This window comes from Danio aesculapii, chromosome 18, assembly GCF_903798145.1.
Source record: "Danio aesculapii chromosome 18, fDanAes4.1, whole genome shotgun sequence".
Classification (NCBI taxonomy): domain Eukaryota; kingdom Metazoa; phylum Chordata; class Actinopteri; order Cypriniformes; family Danionidae; genus Danio; species Danio aesculapii.
The window spans coordinates 1,711,559-1,728,281 of record NC_079452.1 but is presented as its reverse complement, the minus strand read 5'-3'; the positions used below and the strand labels follow the sequence as shown (position 1 = coordinate 1,728,281).

General features: G+C 38.7%; 1 protein-coding gene across 1 annotated transcript; it reads right to left on the bottom strand.

Annotated features, from left to right (window-relative positions):
* Positions 1 to 5,068: 5,068 nt before the first annotated feature.
* On the bottom strand, positions 5,069 to 9,424 carry LOC130245533 (extracellular calcium-sensing receptor-like). The gene is made up of 6 exons (XM_056478255.1): positions 9,210 to 9,424; positions 8,750 to 9,041; positions 7,784 to 8,575; positions 7,408 to 7,635; positions 7,193 to 7,316; positions 5,069 to 5,982 (listed from the first exon to the last, which is right to left on the bottom strand). Exons 1-6 carry the CDS (start codon positions 9,422 to 9,424, stop codon positions 5,069 to 5,071), a joined length of 2,565 nt encoding a protein of 854 aa, XP_056334230.1.
* Between the last annotated feature and the right edge of the window lie 7,299 nt (positions 9,425 to 16,723).

Below are 16,723 nucleotides of genomic sequence, written 5' to 3'. Positions count from 1 at the left end.
GAACAGAATCTTTGTTTCCCCGTTGCTTCGTGAAAAACTTATTGCTGAAGTCCACAACCATCCCAGTTCCGGTCACCCAGGCAGCACAGCTACAGTTCAACTAATCCAGTCCCGCTACTGGTGGTCATCTATCAATAAAGATGTGATCAATTTCATTAACAAATGCTCTTGCTGTCAGATGGCTAAACACTCCCGTCACCGTCCAGCCGGGCTGCTTCAACCCCTAGAGGTCCCACGTCGTCCCTGGTCACACATAGCCATTGATTTCATCACGGATTTACCTCAATCCCAAGGGAATACCACCATACTTACTGTCGTTGATCGTTTCTCTAAGGCTTGTCGACTCATCGCCATACCCAAGCTGCCAACAGCTCTGGAGACGGCAGAACTACTATGTGAATGTGTATTCCGCTACTATGGTCTACCTGAAGACATCGTCTCAGATCGAGGTCCCCATTCTACCTCCCGACTGTGGTCCGCATTCTTCAAGAACCTCCAGGTCAACATCAGTCTAACTTCAGGCTATCACCCACAGTCCAACGGACAAACGGAAAGCCTCAATCAGGAGATCGGTCGATTCCTGCGCACCTATTGTCACTCCAACCAGGCGGAGTGGAACAAATTTCTCATGTGGGCAGAATACGCGCAGAACTCTCTGAGAAAGTCATCTACAGGTCTGACTCCCTTTCAATGTGTACTTGGTTTTCAACCCCCTCTATTTCCCTGGTCTGGTGAAACTTCCGAACTCCCAGCCGTCGACACTTGGTTCAAGAAATGTGAGAAGGTATGGAACGCAGCTCACACCCATCTAGCGCATGCCATCCGAAGATTCATCTTCATCTTCTGATCGGCATCGTCGTCCAGGTCCCACGTATTCCCCAGGACAGTGGCTCGAGATCTTCACCTGAAACTACCCTGCAAGAAACTCAGCCCTAGGTACGTGGGTCCTTTCCAAATAGAAAGTCAAATCTCTCCTGTTTCCTTTCGACTGACACTCCCTAACCATTATCGTATCTCTCCCACATTCCATGTCTCTCTGCTCAAGCCTGCTGTTGGCCCAGCCGAGGTGGATAGGGAGGTGGCAGCCGGTGAACGGGGTTCCTCGCCTATCATGATCGACAGAGAGGAAGCTTATCGGATCCTGAGATCCAGACGCCGGGGCGGACAACTACAGTACCTTATCGACTGGGAGGGGTACGGCCCGGAGGAAAGATCTTGGATCAACCGTAAGGACATTCTCGACCCAACTCTGGTGAATGAGTTCCACTTGCAACACCCGGAAATGCCAGCCCCTCGCCCCCGTGGAAGACCCCGGCATCGCCATCGTAAGCATTACATCATCCATCTAAACTGATTGTGCACACACCTGAACTGAATCTAGTTACGACCCACGCTTCCTATATAAGCCACACTCAAACACCAGTTCATAGTCTTGTTTAGCTCCGGCCAGCATTACTGAGCGTTTTTTCCTGTCTGATCTTCTGAGAATAACCCCGGACTGTTTCTGACTCTGAGTTGCCTTCTGCCTGCCCACGACCCTTGCTTTATACACGAACTCTGAACCACACTGCCTGCCCTCGACCCAAGCCTGTCTAACGGATTCTGAGCTACACCGCCTGCCACTGATCTACGCCTGGTAAATCACTCTGTGTCTGTCAGCCGCCAGCCCCAAGACCATTATTGATTACTGGTGATGTGTGTTCGCACTTTAGTGCGTATTGGATGTTTGTGTTTGACTGTGACTAATAAATACTGCATAATGGATCCCTCCGTGTCAGTCTCCACGTTACATATATATATATATATATATATATATATATATATATATATATATATATATATATATATATATATATATACATATATATATATATATATACATAAAAAACATGCATAACTGTCAATAAATGAAGCAATTAGCATAGATTAAAAAAAATAGATAGAGAAAAAAAATCAATCAGTGGAAAGGAGTGACAACAATGATAGTAATGTAATGATAGTAATAATGACAGTAAAAAGAAAGGACAACAGTAATAATAACTAACAACAACAACAATAATAATAATATTAATAATTACAAGTACTACTCCAACTACTACTACAGAAAATTACTAATGCAACTACCATTGCTGCTACTACAGCCACAACGATGACTACTACTACAATGTCTACTACAACTGATACTACTACAACAGTGACTACGTTTACATGGACATCAGTAATCAAATTATTTGCATTAATCTAATTAAGAGAATAACAAGACTAAGGTGTTTACATGAGTTGCTTTTTGAGTGTTGCTTACATGATTCTGTTTTACATGTTATAGCACATAATTCGATTAACGTCATTGTGTTACCACGCTATCTGCATTTCCTCCAGAGTTTCATGTAATTTCGGGTGTTTAATTTTTTATTTGTGGACTTTAACTGCAGTTTGGCACTTTATGAATCATTCTTGATGGTTAGTGAATGGTTTATAACTCTTGACCACTAGGTGGCGCTGTTTCTTTAATTTCTTTAGACAAAGGATCTTCAATAGAGATGTAATCTGTTAATAAGTTTTTCCAGGATGAGATGTGAATGGTATTAATTGATTTCCAGTTCATGAGGATAGTTTTCTTTGCAATAGTTAGAGCCACCAGCAGTAATTGACCATTTGAATTATTTATATCTATTGTGGATATGTCACCTAATATGCAGAGGGACGGAGACAGTGGGATGTGACATCCCATTAAGTTGGAGAGTGAGTCAGTAACCTTTTCCCAAAATGATTTAATTGAAGTGCAATACCATAAGGCATGAAGATAAGTGTCTGGGGTGTTTTGTGTGTATTGTGAACATATTTCTGACGTGAAACCCATTTTAAACAATTTCTGCCCAGTTAAATGAGATCTGTGAAGTACTTTGTCCTGTATAAGTTGTAAGTTAGCATTTTTAGTCATGAAGAATGTGTTTTTGCAAATGAGAGTAATGGATAAGTCTGATTCCCATTTAGTGGTTGGTAATGCGTTGTCTGATTTTGATATTATTTTGTATATTTGGGAGAGTAATTTTTGGAGGAAGATATATTAATAAACTCTGAGATTTGAAGGAAAAGGTTTAGACTGATTGATTGGTTAAGTAATTTTGATTTAATTGACGATTTGATTTGTACATTTTCCAAGAAGTAATTACTCCCAATGCTGTTTGTCTGGGTATGTATGGGAAAATGGTGCCAGGTTATTATTATTAAAGATATGCTGAAGTTGTGTGATTTACTTATATGCTCATGTGCAAAAGTTGAGTGGCTTCTTGTTAGCTAGGAAATCAGGGTTATACCAGTTTGGGGTGTACTTAGATGGTGTGAGTGGGGAATTTGTGATCTGATGAATTTTCCACTAGGCTGTCAGAGTTGCTTCTATTGTTGGCATTTTAAAACAGTGATGTTTTTTGATTGTTTGACTGTAAAAAGGTAATTCTGAATTGTTAATGTCTTTTCAGATTAATTTTTCAATATCTTGCCATGTATTTTCTGATGAGTTAGGTTTCATCCATATGTTTTGGAGCTGATTTGCCAGGAAATAGTTGTAAAAATGTGGTGCTTTTAATCCTCCTTGTGATTTTGGTTTCTGTAGGGTTGTCAATTCAATTATTGGGGTCTTGTTTTTCCAGGTGTGATGGAGGATGGACTAAAAACTCGGGGGTGTGTTGTGTGTGTCTGTGTGTGTGGTGGGGGGGGGGGACCGTTTTGTTTTTCTTTTCAGAGTGATAGGTTGTCTGATGCACTCCCATATGTCTGGAAAACACGTCTCCAGTCCTTTTTTTCAGCACAGCATTCATTGGACCGTTTTGTTTTTCTTTTTAGAGTGATAGGTTGTCTGATGCACTCCCATATGTCTGGAAAACACGTCTCCAGTCCTTTTTCGGGGAACATGGGTTACGGACGTAACCATAACGATCCACAGTATTAACCAATAGTGCTTGAAGGATCCCAGTTACTGCAAATGGATCCTACAAGTATTGCAAAGACTGTCCATGGTTCCTCAAGGAACCCCTTTATTGAGAGAAAGAGCTCTGAGGCACTTAAAATACATTTTGAATTTTCTTGAATACTCAACAGGGTATTTGAAGCACCTTTACATTTTACAGCACAAATGTCATGCATTCCATAATTTCTGCACAAGCTTGCTTTGCAGCTCTAAAGTGCATAACCTGTGTGTTAACATATTGTCAGAGATGGATTTTTGCCCCTTAGATTATCCTCCATATGTAAACATATCAACTGGCTTTTTGATGATTTATTATAGGTGCATGTAATAATGTTATATGTTCTCATGGTAAATAAATCTCACACTAAATGTACAGTCCATGAATGGTAAATAATTTAACTTACACTTAGAAAATATAATTGATGTAAGGTTTTATTTTGCAGGGCATAAGGTGAAACAATATAATGATAATCATGCATTTCACATAGTAACCATGCATAATCTTAGTTTCCCAAAAATAGAAGCATATACTTACATTTTGATCATATAGTTTAGTTGCACAGTTTATGCTGAATACAGTAATCTACATGCTGTACAGCTACATGTTAGCCAAGGGCATGTTGTAAGCAGAAGAAATAACCACAAACATCAGGGTGTTACAAACACCCCATGTACCCCAAAGCCAAACTGTAGGCCTGAGGGTTACTCAATCATTCAATGCTTTCTAGAATACCCCCTAAAGGACATAGCATATTTCCTTTTAAAGTAGTATAATTACAACATTTTGTCTTGTTTCTAGTACAAATATATTAAAATTCATAAATCAAGAAGCACTGTTTAGACTATTTAAAAATACTGTCTTGCTTTCAGAAATAATGTGTAAAAATTAAGTGAGATTTTGCTTACTCATTGACAGATTATAATTTGCTTATTATGCTTCTTGATTTAGGAATGTGTAGGTAATTCAACTGGAAACCAGACAAAAACTCCTATTAAGAAAAGCTTTTTTGCAGTGTTTGTGTGTGTGTGTCCATTTGTGGATTAAGAGCAACATCACTCAATTCATATTACATAATTCAAAATATGTTTCATTTATGTTTCTTATAAGGTTCTTGGGGGTCCTTTACCTATTAAATGTTTTTTAGAATTCTTGTCTGGTTTTAATAAAATGACATAGCATTTAGGAATGAATATGCAGAATAAAAGTCCATAAGTGGAGGCTAAAATGGCAAAAATCTCCACTGCTACAGTGAATTTTCCAGGCGAACTAACATAAGCTGGTATAAAAGCAACCCAAACTGCACAGAATATGAGCATACTAAATGTGATGAATTTGGCTTCATTAAAGTTATCAGGGAGTTTTCGTGCCAGGAAGGCCAAAAAGAAACATAGAATAGCGAGTAATCCAACATAACCTAACACACCCCAAAAACCTAATACTGATCCAACATTACACTCTAGAATGATCTTTTCTTTAAAATACTTCACATTTTTAAAAGGAAAGGGGGGTGATATTGTTAACCAAAGCACACAAATAAAAACTTGAATAAGAGTAAAGGCAAAAACACTGAGTCTCTGTTGAGGAGGACCAAACCATTTCATGACATTACTTCCTGGAAGTGTAGCTTTAAAGGCCATTAACACCACTATTGTTTTCCCCAGAACACAGGAAATACAGAGAACAAAAGTGATCCCAAATGCTGTGTGTCTCAACATACAGGACCACTCAGTGGGGCGACCAATGAAAGTGAGTGAACAGAGAAAACACAGCATCAGTGAAAAGAGGAGCAAGAAGCTCAGTTCTGAATTGTTGGCTTTCACTATTGGTGTATTTTTGTACTTGAAAAATATGACTGCAATTAGCATTGTTAAAAATGCACCAGCCACTGAAATAGTTGTGAGCAAAAGTCCCATGATCTCTTCATAAGACAGAAATTCAGTTTGCTTCCTAATACACTGATCCTTTTGCAGATTTGACCAGAAGTCTTGATGACACCGAAGACATGTTACTGAATCTGTTAATAGATATAAATATTAATGCCAATTAATGAAAAAATTACAGGTTTTGGTTTCAGTTTTCATTGTAAAAAATAATCCCCTATTGTAACACTTCGAAACCCCAACTTTATAAGCTGTCATTTACAGTATAAAAAATAAGTTAATTCTCAAGGCCATGTGATCAAAAAACTAAATTAAAGAGGCAGCTTGATCTTATTAATAGAAGATTATTTTAATTAAAGAGATATGCCGATGTGTAATTTTGGGTGAAATGTAATTTTGGCGGATGTCCTCCACCAATGTGTACTATCACTTTAGACATTTTACTGAAGTTAAATATGGGCATTCAGAAGGTATGTTACATGCATTCAGCCTGTGTTGCAGCGCAAGAACATGTGTAGTTAAAAAAACTATGCACGATTATTGAGAATCTTAAACTGATAAAACCTGAAGCATGCAGTTTGCAGCATTAATTGTGAAAAAGACACTGTAAACTCTGGAGAAATGAATAAAGTTAAACTGTGATGAACACTAACACAGACAGTAACACACCAACAAGCAGCTTCAGATACTGTTTACGTATTGTGTCTTTTGCACGCATAAATTTGTTGTTTCAAATGGGAATGTGTGACTTGCGCACACAAATAGGGAATGACATGTATGCTGCATCATGTGATTGTAATGCACCTGTGGTGAGTGGCTTTGAGGAACATTTCCCAAGTGATGTTTAACAGAGCAAGCAATTTTACTTCTGGAGAAAGTATCATTTGTTTTATTTAGGGTAGAAAAAACATTTTAAGATTAATATTATTAGCCCCCTTAAGCAATAGTTTTATTTATTTATTTATTTGTATTTTTCTCTCTCGATTTTTTGACTTACCTAATTACCCTACTTTGCCTAATTAACCTAGTTACACCTTTAAATTGAATACACTTTAAGCTGACTACTAGTATCTTGAAAAATATCTAGTAAAATATGTTGTAATGTCATCATGGCAAAGGTAAAATAAATGAGATATTTGAAATTAGTTATTAAAGCTATTATGTTTAGAAATGTGTTGAAAAAAATCTTTCCCTTAAACAGAAATTGCAGAAAGAAAACATCCAGAGGGCTAATAATTCTATTTCAAGTGTGTGTGTGTGTGTGTGTGTGTGTGTGTGTGTGTGTGTGTGTGTGTGTGTGTGTGTGTAGTTTTATTTTTATGGGTTTTGTGATTTAAATGTTACCTGTTGTATTACTGATCTCCCCCTCTGTGCATGATATGCAGTCATAACAGCATATAGGTTTTCCTTTCTTTACAGATTTTCTAGTGCCATGGGGGCAGCTCTCACTGCACACAGACACTGGAACCTGTGACATAGGTGTATTAATGCATGTATGTATGTATGTATGAATGCTTGTTGTGTGTATGTAAGTATGCAAATACACAACTGTTTTTTACCTTTGTTGAATTAATTGCCCAGAAAATTGATGACATATTGACAGCTAAACGATCCATCCCCATAAAAGAAGCATCATAAAACCCAACAGTCACAAATTCGTAATGTTGTTTTGTACTTGGCTGCCAGTTAATGATATCATATTTTGCCACTGGATCACCATTCTCATCAAAGTAAACCTCCTCACCATCTTTGGTTTTGAAATGTACCTTTCTAATGTGCTTCAGAAACTGATCAGTAAGAGAAAGAGATAGAGAGAACGTGAACATCAACAAAGTGTTTCATATATTTAGCAGTCATAGAAACAACAACAACAAAAACGTATCATATTTTTGGCGGAATAATTAAGTATTATTATAATACTTGAGTGTTACCCACAGTTACAGGATCAGGCTGTTTCTTTAAGGCACATTTGTCTTTACAGCCTAGAAGTTCATGAAGTGTATGAGCAACAGCATACACTCCTTTGTACACATTACTGAAAATAGGCATGAGTGACATGTCTGTGAATAGGTTTTCCACTTGTGACAACTCTTCCTTGCCTGTACATGGATTTATGGAGACTGAAATATCCTTGTTGGAATATTTACATTGAAACAGGGCTTCCCAGAACTCAGAAAAAATGGCACCACCAGAAGACTGTAGTGGTTTTATATTTAAAATGAATTCTTGTAGACCTGTCACTTTTGTTTTGGGTATTGCTAGACCAACAGCCCCTTGTAGAATGTGATGTGTATCCATGCTGGCAATGACTGAATCAGAGATCCAGGCTTCAGTGCCTACCCACTGGTATCCAGTAATATTATATTCAACAAATTTATGCAGTAGCACCTCCAAGTCCCAGTGAGCAAGAAATCCCACAATCACTCGTGAAGTAGAGCTTTTAATCTGTTCAATTATCCTCATTACTTTATCTTCAGTATATGTTCTGAAAAATGGGAGAGAATATTCCAAACAGATTCCCATCTGTTCGGCCACCTTAGTAAAAGTTGCCATCCCACTGTTGCCATAATCATCATCTGTTCTTAAGGCTCCCACCCAGGTCCAGCCAAAGTGTCTAACCAGTTCTGCCAGTGCTCTGCTCTGGTAGTGGTCACTTGCAATAGTTCGAAGAAATGAAGGATACTTCATTTTGTCACTAAGACACTCACAGGTGGCATAGTGACTGATCTAAGATATTAATATACAAAAAAGAAGAAGCAGCAAAAAACAATACATTTAATTATAACATATGCAGTATTTTCAGCTTTGAAATATCTTTATTAGAGTTCAACGGAATAAAATTCATTGCACACACTGTGAAAAACATAGATTACAACTTATTTTTATAAGGATAACGGATACCAATGGAAGCTTGAATGGTCCGATACTTTTCGTTATTGCCATGCAAGCAGATGAAGTTGTGTCCCCTAAAATGGCTTGAACTTCAGCATGCTTTGTGCAGGGCCCTTCAACAGATATTTTCTCATGCCCATTTGCAAGGGCCATAGCTGCTTGAACACCAACCGCTACTGAGCCACATGTGTCATAGATCTTGTAGCCTAATGAGACACCGGGTAGCAAAGTGGAACTGTTATTAATTTCCTCGATGGCAAAAAGCATGGACTGTGCGTACTGGAAGTCTCTGAAATTAAGACTGGTTCAAAACAAAGCAAAAAAAAATATAATAATGCATATATATATATATATATATATATATATATATATATATATATATATATATATATATATATATATATATATAAAACAGTGGATTATTCATGTAACATTAGACATGAACAAAAGCTTCAACTGATTTACTTACCTGATGCATTTTAGTGGAGGTGGCACAAAGGTGTATGTCAGCTGCCTGACTTCCCAGCTGCTATGGAAAGAGAAAACACCTCCAACTATGATGTCCCCATCTTTCCATAATTCAGGAAGTACTGGCTCTCCTTGCAGTGTACAGGCAGTTTCATTAGTTTTAGAAAAAGTCATGATGGCAATCACCATATGCAGCAATGCAACTAGTGGCTCCATACACCTAGTGAAACTATCATATGACAAATATACCCTGCTCTGGTATTTCAGCTAATAGAATGCATCGGTGGTCTTTATAGGGATCGTATAATCTTTAGGGAAATGACATAGGCCATAGAATGTGAAGGAGGCCCCACATGTTGGCCTACTGATGACACAAAATAAAATGAATAAAATAAATATTATTTTAAAATATGTTTTAAGCTTTTCTGATAGCTGATTCAAAGTTAGTGTTTTGAAGCAATAGCAAAAGCAAATGTCTGTGCAGGTGTAGTTGACAGATTGATAATGCAGCAGAGTTGCAGATTTAGTTCATACTACGCTGTAAAACAGGGGTTTTTAATATACATTCTCCAGAAGAGCTGCGTTTGTCAGCAACCAACTTGCAAAAAATAAATAAATCTCTGGAGATCTGTAGGTAGAGATAATAAACTGCCAAATTTTAAACCACTCATCCAAAATGAAAATCAAACCAACACCACAACAAGCGCACAGCAAGATAAAAAAACAAAAGTTTTCCAGTGATCGCTCTGCTTATTTCTCACATTGCCTGTTACAAATGCTGCAGGTCTGTGGTCATTCACAAAAACTGGCCTTAGCTGCAATCTGTGATGGGCAGGAGTGCCTTTTCATCTGACACTACCCTGCAGGCACAGGACGTCAACATGACGTCATATTAACGTTGTACCCTAATGTCATGGAGATGTTTGATCTTGTTTGGAAATGAAAATCAGGTTGATGTCAGAACCAATGTTCAACCTATAATCAACCAAATATTAACGTTTAATCATGTTACACAGGGCTGCCAACTCTCATGCATTTTGCGTGAGGGTCACGCATTTGACAGTATTCTCATGCTCTCACGCCACATCTATTTTCTCACGCAGAAAAATCATCCCGTGAATATTTTTTTCCGTTATAATAAAGACGGTGTTAAAGACTTTTATCGTTTAATAAAGATGTTAAACAAACTGATGCCTGCGTGCCTCTCACACTGCCGCTGCTTGATGCTGATGCACTGCTTGCGTTGCTGCACAACTGAATCCCAGTTGTGAACATGCATGCCGAAAGAAATAGGTGCGGAAATAGGTCCGGTTTCCCCCACAGTCCAAACACATGCGGTACAGGTGAATTGAGTAGGCTAAATTGTCCATAATGTATGAGTGTGTATGGCTGTTTCCCAGAGATGGGTTGCAGCTGGAAGGGCATCCGCTGCGTAAAACATATGCTGGATAAGTTGGCGGTTCATTCTGCTGTGGCGACCCCAGATTAATAAAGGGACTAAGCCGAAAAGAAAATATATATATATATATATATATATATATATATATATATATAAATATGCTGGGTTGTTTTTTTTTTTGGACTGCTAAGTAACAAAATTGGGTTGATTTAACCCAATTTGGATTAAAAATCGGTCTTGATCTATAACCCAGCAGTGACGTGAAAAGAGAGCACGCACGTCACATCTGCATATAGGTACGTCAGCGTGAGAAACCGCCATTTTCTTTCGACTTTCGAGGGAAGCGAGCAAAATTTTGTCTTAGACGTAAGTTGTTTAGTTTGTATTTAACAATTTTTATAAGAAATAACACACTAAGTTTAATGTATCATGTATATGCACGCGCTTTTTTTTTTTTTTAAACCTAACGACTTAGCATCACAAACTGTTGCTCCGCCTCACGGCCGACCTGTCCTCGCCTCACGACCGACCTGTCCTCACCTCACGGCCGACCTGTGATCGCCCCACGACCTGTTGATAAATGGACTGGAAAGCTTGTGTGACATCCGAAGGAGCTTGGAAAGAATATGGTAATTTTTTTATATTACTTTTGTATACGTAAAGTTCCTTTGTTCTACAGTCTTTGGCATCTACTTTGTTAGATATGGTTAACGGTTAAATCCACTGTGTTAGATACGATTTTGATACAGCAGCGTTTACTTAACTAATCTGATGGTATTTTGTCAGCACATAAAGTTACACAAAAACTTCCCGCTCTGTTTGTAAGGTACATTCGTACTTAGTTGTACGTTCGACAGCAAACGATGCTAAGTTAATTTACGGGCATAATAATAATAATCCGATAACGTTAAGTTTTTTGATGTAACGTTAGGCAGGAATGTCTGAGCTCAGGTTAAAGAATGCTTGAAACTAACGTTAAGCTTGTTCGTTTTATAAACACCACACCAAGGATAATAAGGATAATTTAGGAGTTTTTTATTGAAATAAAGTGCCCTTTGAGGTGTAAACTGTAAAACAGTAAGTAATATTTTTACACTTGTACTTCTTAAATTTGTTCATTGATTTTTGTAACAATAATTTAATGCATAAGAGTATTAAATTCAGCTTCTCTAACAATGTTTTTTTGGTCAGAACATAATAAATTTCCTAATCTGCATGAACATTTTGTTTAGCTGTACATTGAATAGCAAATGTTATTAATTTACTATGAGCATTTTACATTCTAGACGTGATTTGAGCTATCTTTAATTAATCCTGTATGTATGGTTCATTTGATGCAGATGGAAATGTCTGAGCTAAGTCTAAATCCAACCTAATCATCTTCAACAAGTTTGGCCACCATTTTATGTGACACCCTGGGTAATTATGATTATTTAGAAGTATTTTGTGATAAAGTGACTTTTGACCCCTATTGAATCTATATAGGTTCGACAATTAGTAGTTAGATCAAAGCTTCTCCTTCGTCTCGTGGCTGTAATTTAGTGTTTATGTCCAATCATTGTGACTAGTGCAGCTAACCTGACCATCGCAGATATACCTTCTGTAGTTTTCCCTTTTATTCTTACAAACAATCTTTTTCCTCCACAGTAATAATATAGTCCTCCCCGCGCCCAAGGTCCTATAATATCCCCTGCATTGTTGATAATATTTTTGCACCACAAAGGGTTAATATGCCCTACCCTGACTAGCACTGTTCCGGTGGGAGTAAAATTAAAACATGTGAAATTTCCTGGGTCTGCAGAAAATGGGCCTGTTTTTGTCTGGTTATTTATTGGTGGGAATATTTCTGCTAGAGTGTCCCATCCTTTTGGTCTATACTGTCTTATCAGATTTATCCTACACCCCTATCCTGCTGGGTCATTTTTTTATCAATGGGCTGGTTCTATTCTAAGGGTTGGTCTAGCTTTTGCACATGCAACACAACCTGTCATACCTGTTTATTTAGCTGAGAAAAAATCATCCATTCTAACCACAAATTAGTTTCCCCTTATCCCGTGGCTTTCTCTAAAATATCTTCAGGGGTTAATTTGGTGTAATCCATTTGTATTACAACCCTTCGACCTCTGATTTCTCTACTATGATCTCTGATTGGGGGTCCTATAGTCGTTGTCTTGTTTCTATCTGTTACATTGACCTTATCTAAAAACTCAATTTCTATGATTTCCAGGGGGTCAGTTCCTGATATCTCGACTCCTAATAGTATATGGAGAAACTTAGGCAGATTGTTTTTCCCAGCATAATGGGTCTTATCTAGGGGGTATCCTGTCCACTCCCCTATGGACATAGTAATAGGGTTCTGGGTAGGACTATAATCCCTTTGTATTTTCAGTTTTCTCCACTCGTTTTTTGGACCTGCGAAGCAAGGTCCACTCTGGTGACGTCCAATGATATGGACGGTGGGTCCGCAGGACAGCACTGGCTCAGATGGTACCAAGTGTCACCGTTTCCTGCAAGACTAACACAGTGAGAGGTGTGTGCAAGTACCTTAATTGGAGCAGACCAGCGAGGCTCTTTCCATTTACGCCTGTAGATTCTCAATCTCACCCAATCCCAAGTTTGGTCAGGTAGGGGTGCTTGATATTCGTGATTCAACCGCTCAACCTTACCTTGTGACTGTGGGTGATAGACTGCCCCGAAATGGTGTACTAAACCCAATGCCTTTTCCACATCAGCCAGATGTTCATTTTTAAAGTGTGAGCCGTTGTCAGATCTTATCCAGCTCGGAAAACCATGACGTTGGATGTAATGGTTTATTAGACATTTAATGACAGCAGTGCTGTCTTCCTTGCCCACCGGGAAGGCCTCTGGCCATCCAGTATATGCATCAATCATTACAAGCAAGTATCGTTTACCATTTACCCTTTCAATCATGTCAGTGAAATCAATTATAACTTCATCCCCAGGGCCATTTGCCAATGGGAACAATCCCTGAGATGGTTTCATAGTTGGTTTGACATTGTGCATCTGACAGATGTCACATGTCCTTATGTACCCAGAAATTAGGTATGTCATAAAAGGATGTCACCATGATTGCAATGCTCGTGACATTTACTTATCACTACAGTGTGCATGTGTGTGAGCTTCTTTCAACACGCTTGGGACTAGTGACGCTGGGAGCAAAGCTCTACCATCAGGTGCTGTCCAAAGCCCATCCTCGAGTCTGATTGCCCCTTTGTTTTTCCACACAGACTTTTCTTCAGTAGCAGCCATGTCTTGCTGCTCAGATAAGAATTCTCTTGAGAATTCTGGTAGGAGGGATGTCACGTCTGGCTCAGATGTGACCACAAACTGACCCTGTAGGTAGCCTTAGGCACGTTAGAAGAAAATATTACGAACCGTGTGTCAAAAAGATTTATGACCCCTGATTTATGACCCTAGCAGCTTTCATGTGTTACCTTTGACACCTACCTACATGTCAGATGTCTGGTTTTAAGGTCCGGACATTTGTACAACAGGAAGAGGAATCGGCCATTTTAGATTTTAGCATCTGTTGTTTTCACAGCTGTAATAGGTGTAAGTTTTAGGGGTTGTCTCTCCCATACGTTGTATTTAAAAAGCGGCTTGGAATACATGGTCCCCAAAAAACCTCTGTAGACTCTCGTTTCACAATGCCTGGTCCAAATACTCCTTAACCCCGGAGAAAGGTGTTATGTGTTTCACCTACAAGAGGCCCTATTGAATTGAGAGAGAATCGGATTTATGCTCCAAGGATAAAAGAGAGACCTACTTTGACAAAGTTTCTCCATGAAGGTGAGGATATTGTGAAAACTGCATTCCCTATTTCTGACGGTCGAGTTGTCAGATATAAGTTCGACAAACTGCGGCGTACTGTGAGGATCTACACCTCTGATGCTGAAGATGAATTCACGTCGATGGATACTTGTCTTTTTTTTCATGACTGGGATCTGTTTCACACACTTGTATGGAGAGACCTGTATGACTGCGGTGACAAGCCCCTTTATGTGGCGGAGTGGGGTGGTGTATTGGCAAATACAAGATTTCGTGTGGTTGGAGATCACAGCGGAAAGTTACCAGATGACTCTGTTTACATATTCTATACCACCAACAAAGATGCCGTTTGTGATCATACCTGGCCTATCCCACGAGCTGAACATCACATGTACTATGAGTTGTGCTTTGTGTTCCAGTGGAAAGATGTGCGAATAATTGATGACATTTTTACATCTATTAGTAAGATGTTTAAATGGTGCTCAAAGTATGAGCGTTACAATTCTGTAAAAATACGCTCGAGACCCTACCAGCATTGCCTGATGACAACGCCACGTCCTTGGAGACCTCACCGTATTCTCGTGACAACAAATGGCTGAATAAATTCTGCATGGAGCTGGGCTACCACAACTTAAATTTTCTCTCTACCCCGTACGGTAGTACCGGCGCTATAGCTGGAGCCGCTGCCTTTGTGGGTGCTGATGAACCGGATGGATGCCTCCGCTCTGATGGGTTCAAAATCATTAAAGCGGCCATTGTGGTCATGCTGGAGCATCTGATCAACAAAAAGCTGAAAGAACTCTGCCTGGGTTGTGAAGTTGACCACCCAAGTCAGCTCAGACACTCCTGCTTGTTTGAGCCCTGTGTCTATTTCTTTGACACATACTTCGAGGAACTGTCAAAGGTCCTTATTAAACCAGAGCTGAAACACATCATAGCTCATGCCCTGGACCGATTTGGGTTAAAGATACACCCCCTGAGAGTTCAGGGAAACGTGGACAGTATTTTGTGTGAACTGCGTGACGAAGCCTACATTGTTGAGAAACTCCGTGAAGTCAGAGAAAAAGTTGTGGACAACAGCACTGAGCAGATCGTCTATGACGTTGTGGACTCCTGGAAAAGCGCTGTCTAGCTGCTGAATTGAAATGGGTAACATGTGTTGCTCAACTGTTTTAGTAAAGTGGTTCCTTAAGCGTCGTATTAGATGCGAGATAACCAACTTGTTGTATACGATTATTGAAGAAAATACCAATGTACCTGTTACTGAAAACGGCTGCAGTGTTGATCCCGAACGTTTTACAAAGCTCAAGAAACAAATGACTGTTGTAAGAGGATTGACCACTGAGTGGTGTAATATGACGCTTATGTGTCTCAATACATGTGAGCCGAACAGTATGACTATAAGAAAAATTTTGGACTTGATGACTGAATGTAGCGGTGAAATTAGAGTTGCAGACATATTGTGTCTATGTACATATGTAACTGATGTCTGTATAAACATGTTGAGGAATGATCAAGTACATGTTTGTGAAATTACTGATACATTTGTTGATTACATTCTTGAGAAAGACATTGTAATATGTGTAAAGTTTCTTTACTACATTGACAATGTCTGATATCGATGTTTTCTGTTTGGTTGTTTTCTTTGTTTTTTTATAAATAAAACCCATGATCACTAAAACCAATTGCGTTATTCTTTTGGAAGTATCTGAACTGACAACATGGTCACATGACAATATAACCCTTCTAACCCTGGTTCATTAGGGGGTAAAAAGCGTTTAAGAGACTCTGTTTTAAAAGAGACTGGGAAATGTTTAACTGATAAAGAAGTTTCAGACTGGCTTGCTGGTGAGGATGCTTACACCCTACACAAAACAGCGCCTCTGAAATACAAAAGAAACAAGGTGTTTGTTTATGGTATAGATATGCAATTCCAGGCTGATCTAGTTGATATGTCAGCATATGCTAAAGAAAATGACAACAACAAATTTCTATTAACTTGCATAGACCTATTTAGTAAATATGCTTGGACACGTGTTCTAAAAAACAAAAGCGCTATAGAAGTCACTAAGGCTTTTGAGTCCATACTGGTAGAGGGTCGTGTACCTCAGAAATTACAGACAGATAAAGGAAAAGAATTCTTTAACTGTTGCTTTCAAAAAATGACAAAAAAGTATAACATCAACCATTTTGCAACAGACTCTGAATTAAAAGCCTGTGTGGTTGAACGTTTCAATAGGACGTTAAAAGGTCGGATGTGGAGACATTTAACTGCTACAAACACCAAGTGATACGTTGACATACTTCAAGACATGACACAGGGTTAC

What these genes read in the sequence shown, in the direction of transcription:
- LOC130245533 (XM_056478255.1), bottom strand. Translation starts at nt 9,424, where the DNA reads ATGGAGCCACTAGTTGCATTGCTGCATATGGTGATTGCCATCATGACT. An exon ending in GGGCAATTAATTCAACAAAG is followed by an intron (nt 7,317 to 7,407) that starts GTAAAAAACAGT and finishes CCTATGTCACAG; the next exon opens with GTTCCAGTGTCTGTGTGCAG. An exon ending in GGAGATCAGTAATACAACAG is followed by an intron (nt 5,983 to 7,192) that starts GTAACATTTAAA and finishes ATCTATTAACAG; the next exon opens with ATTCAGTAACATGTCTTCGG.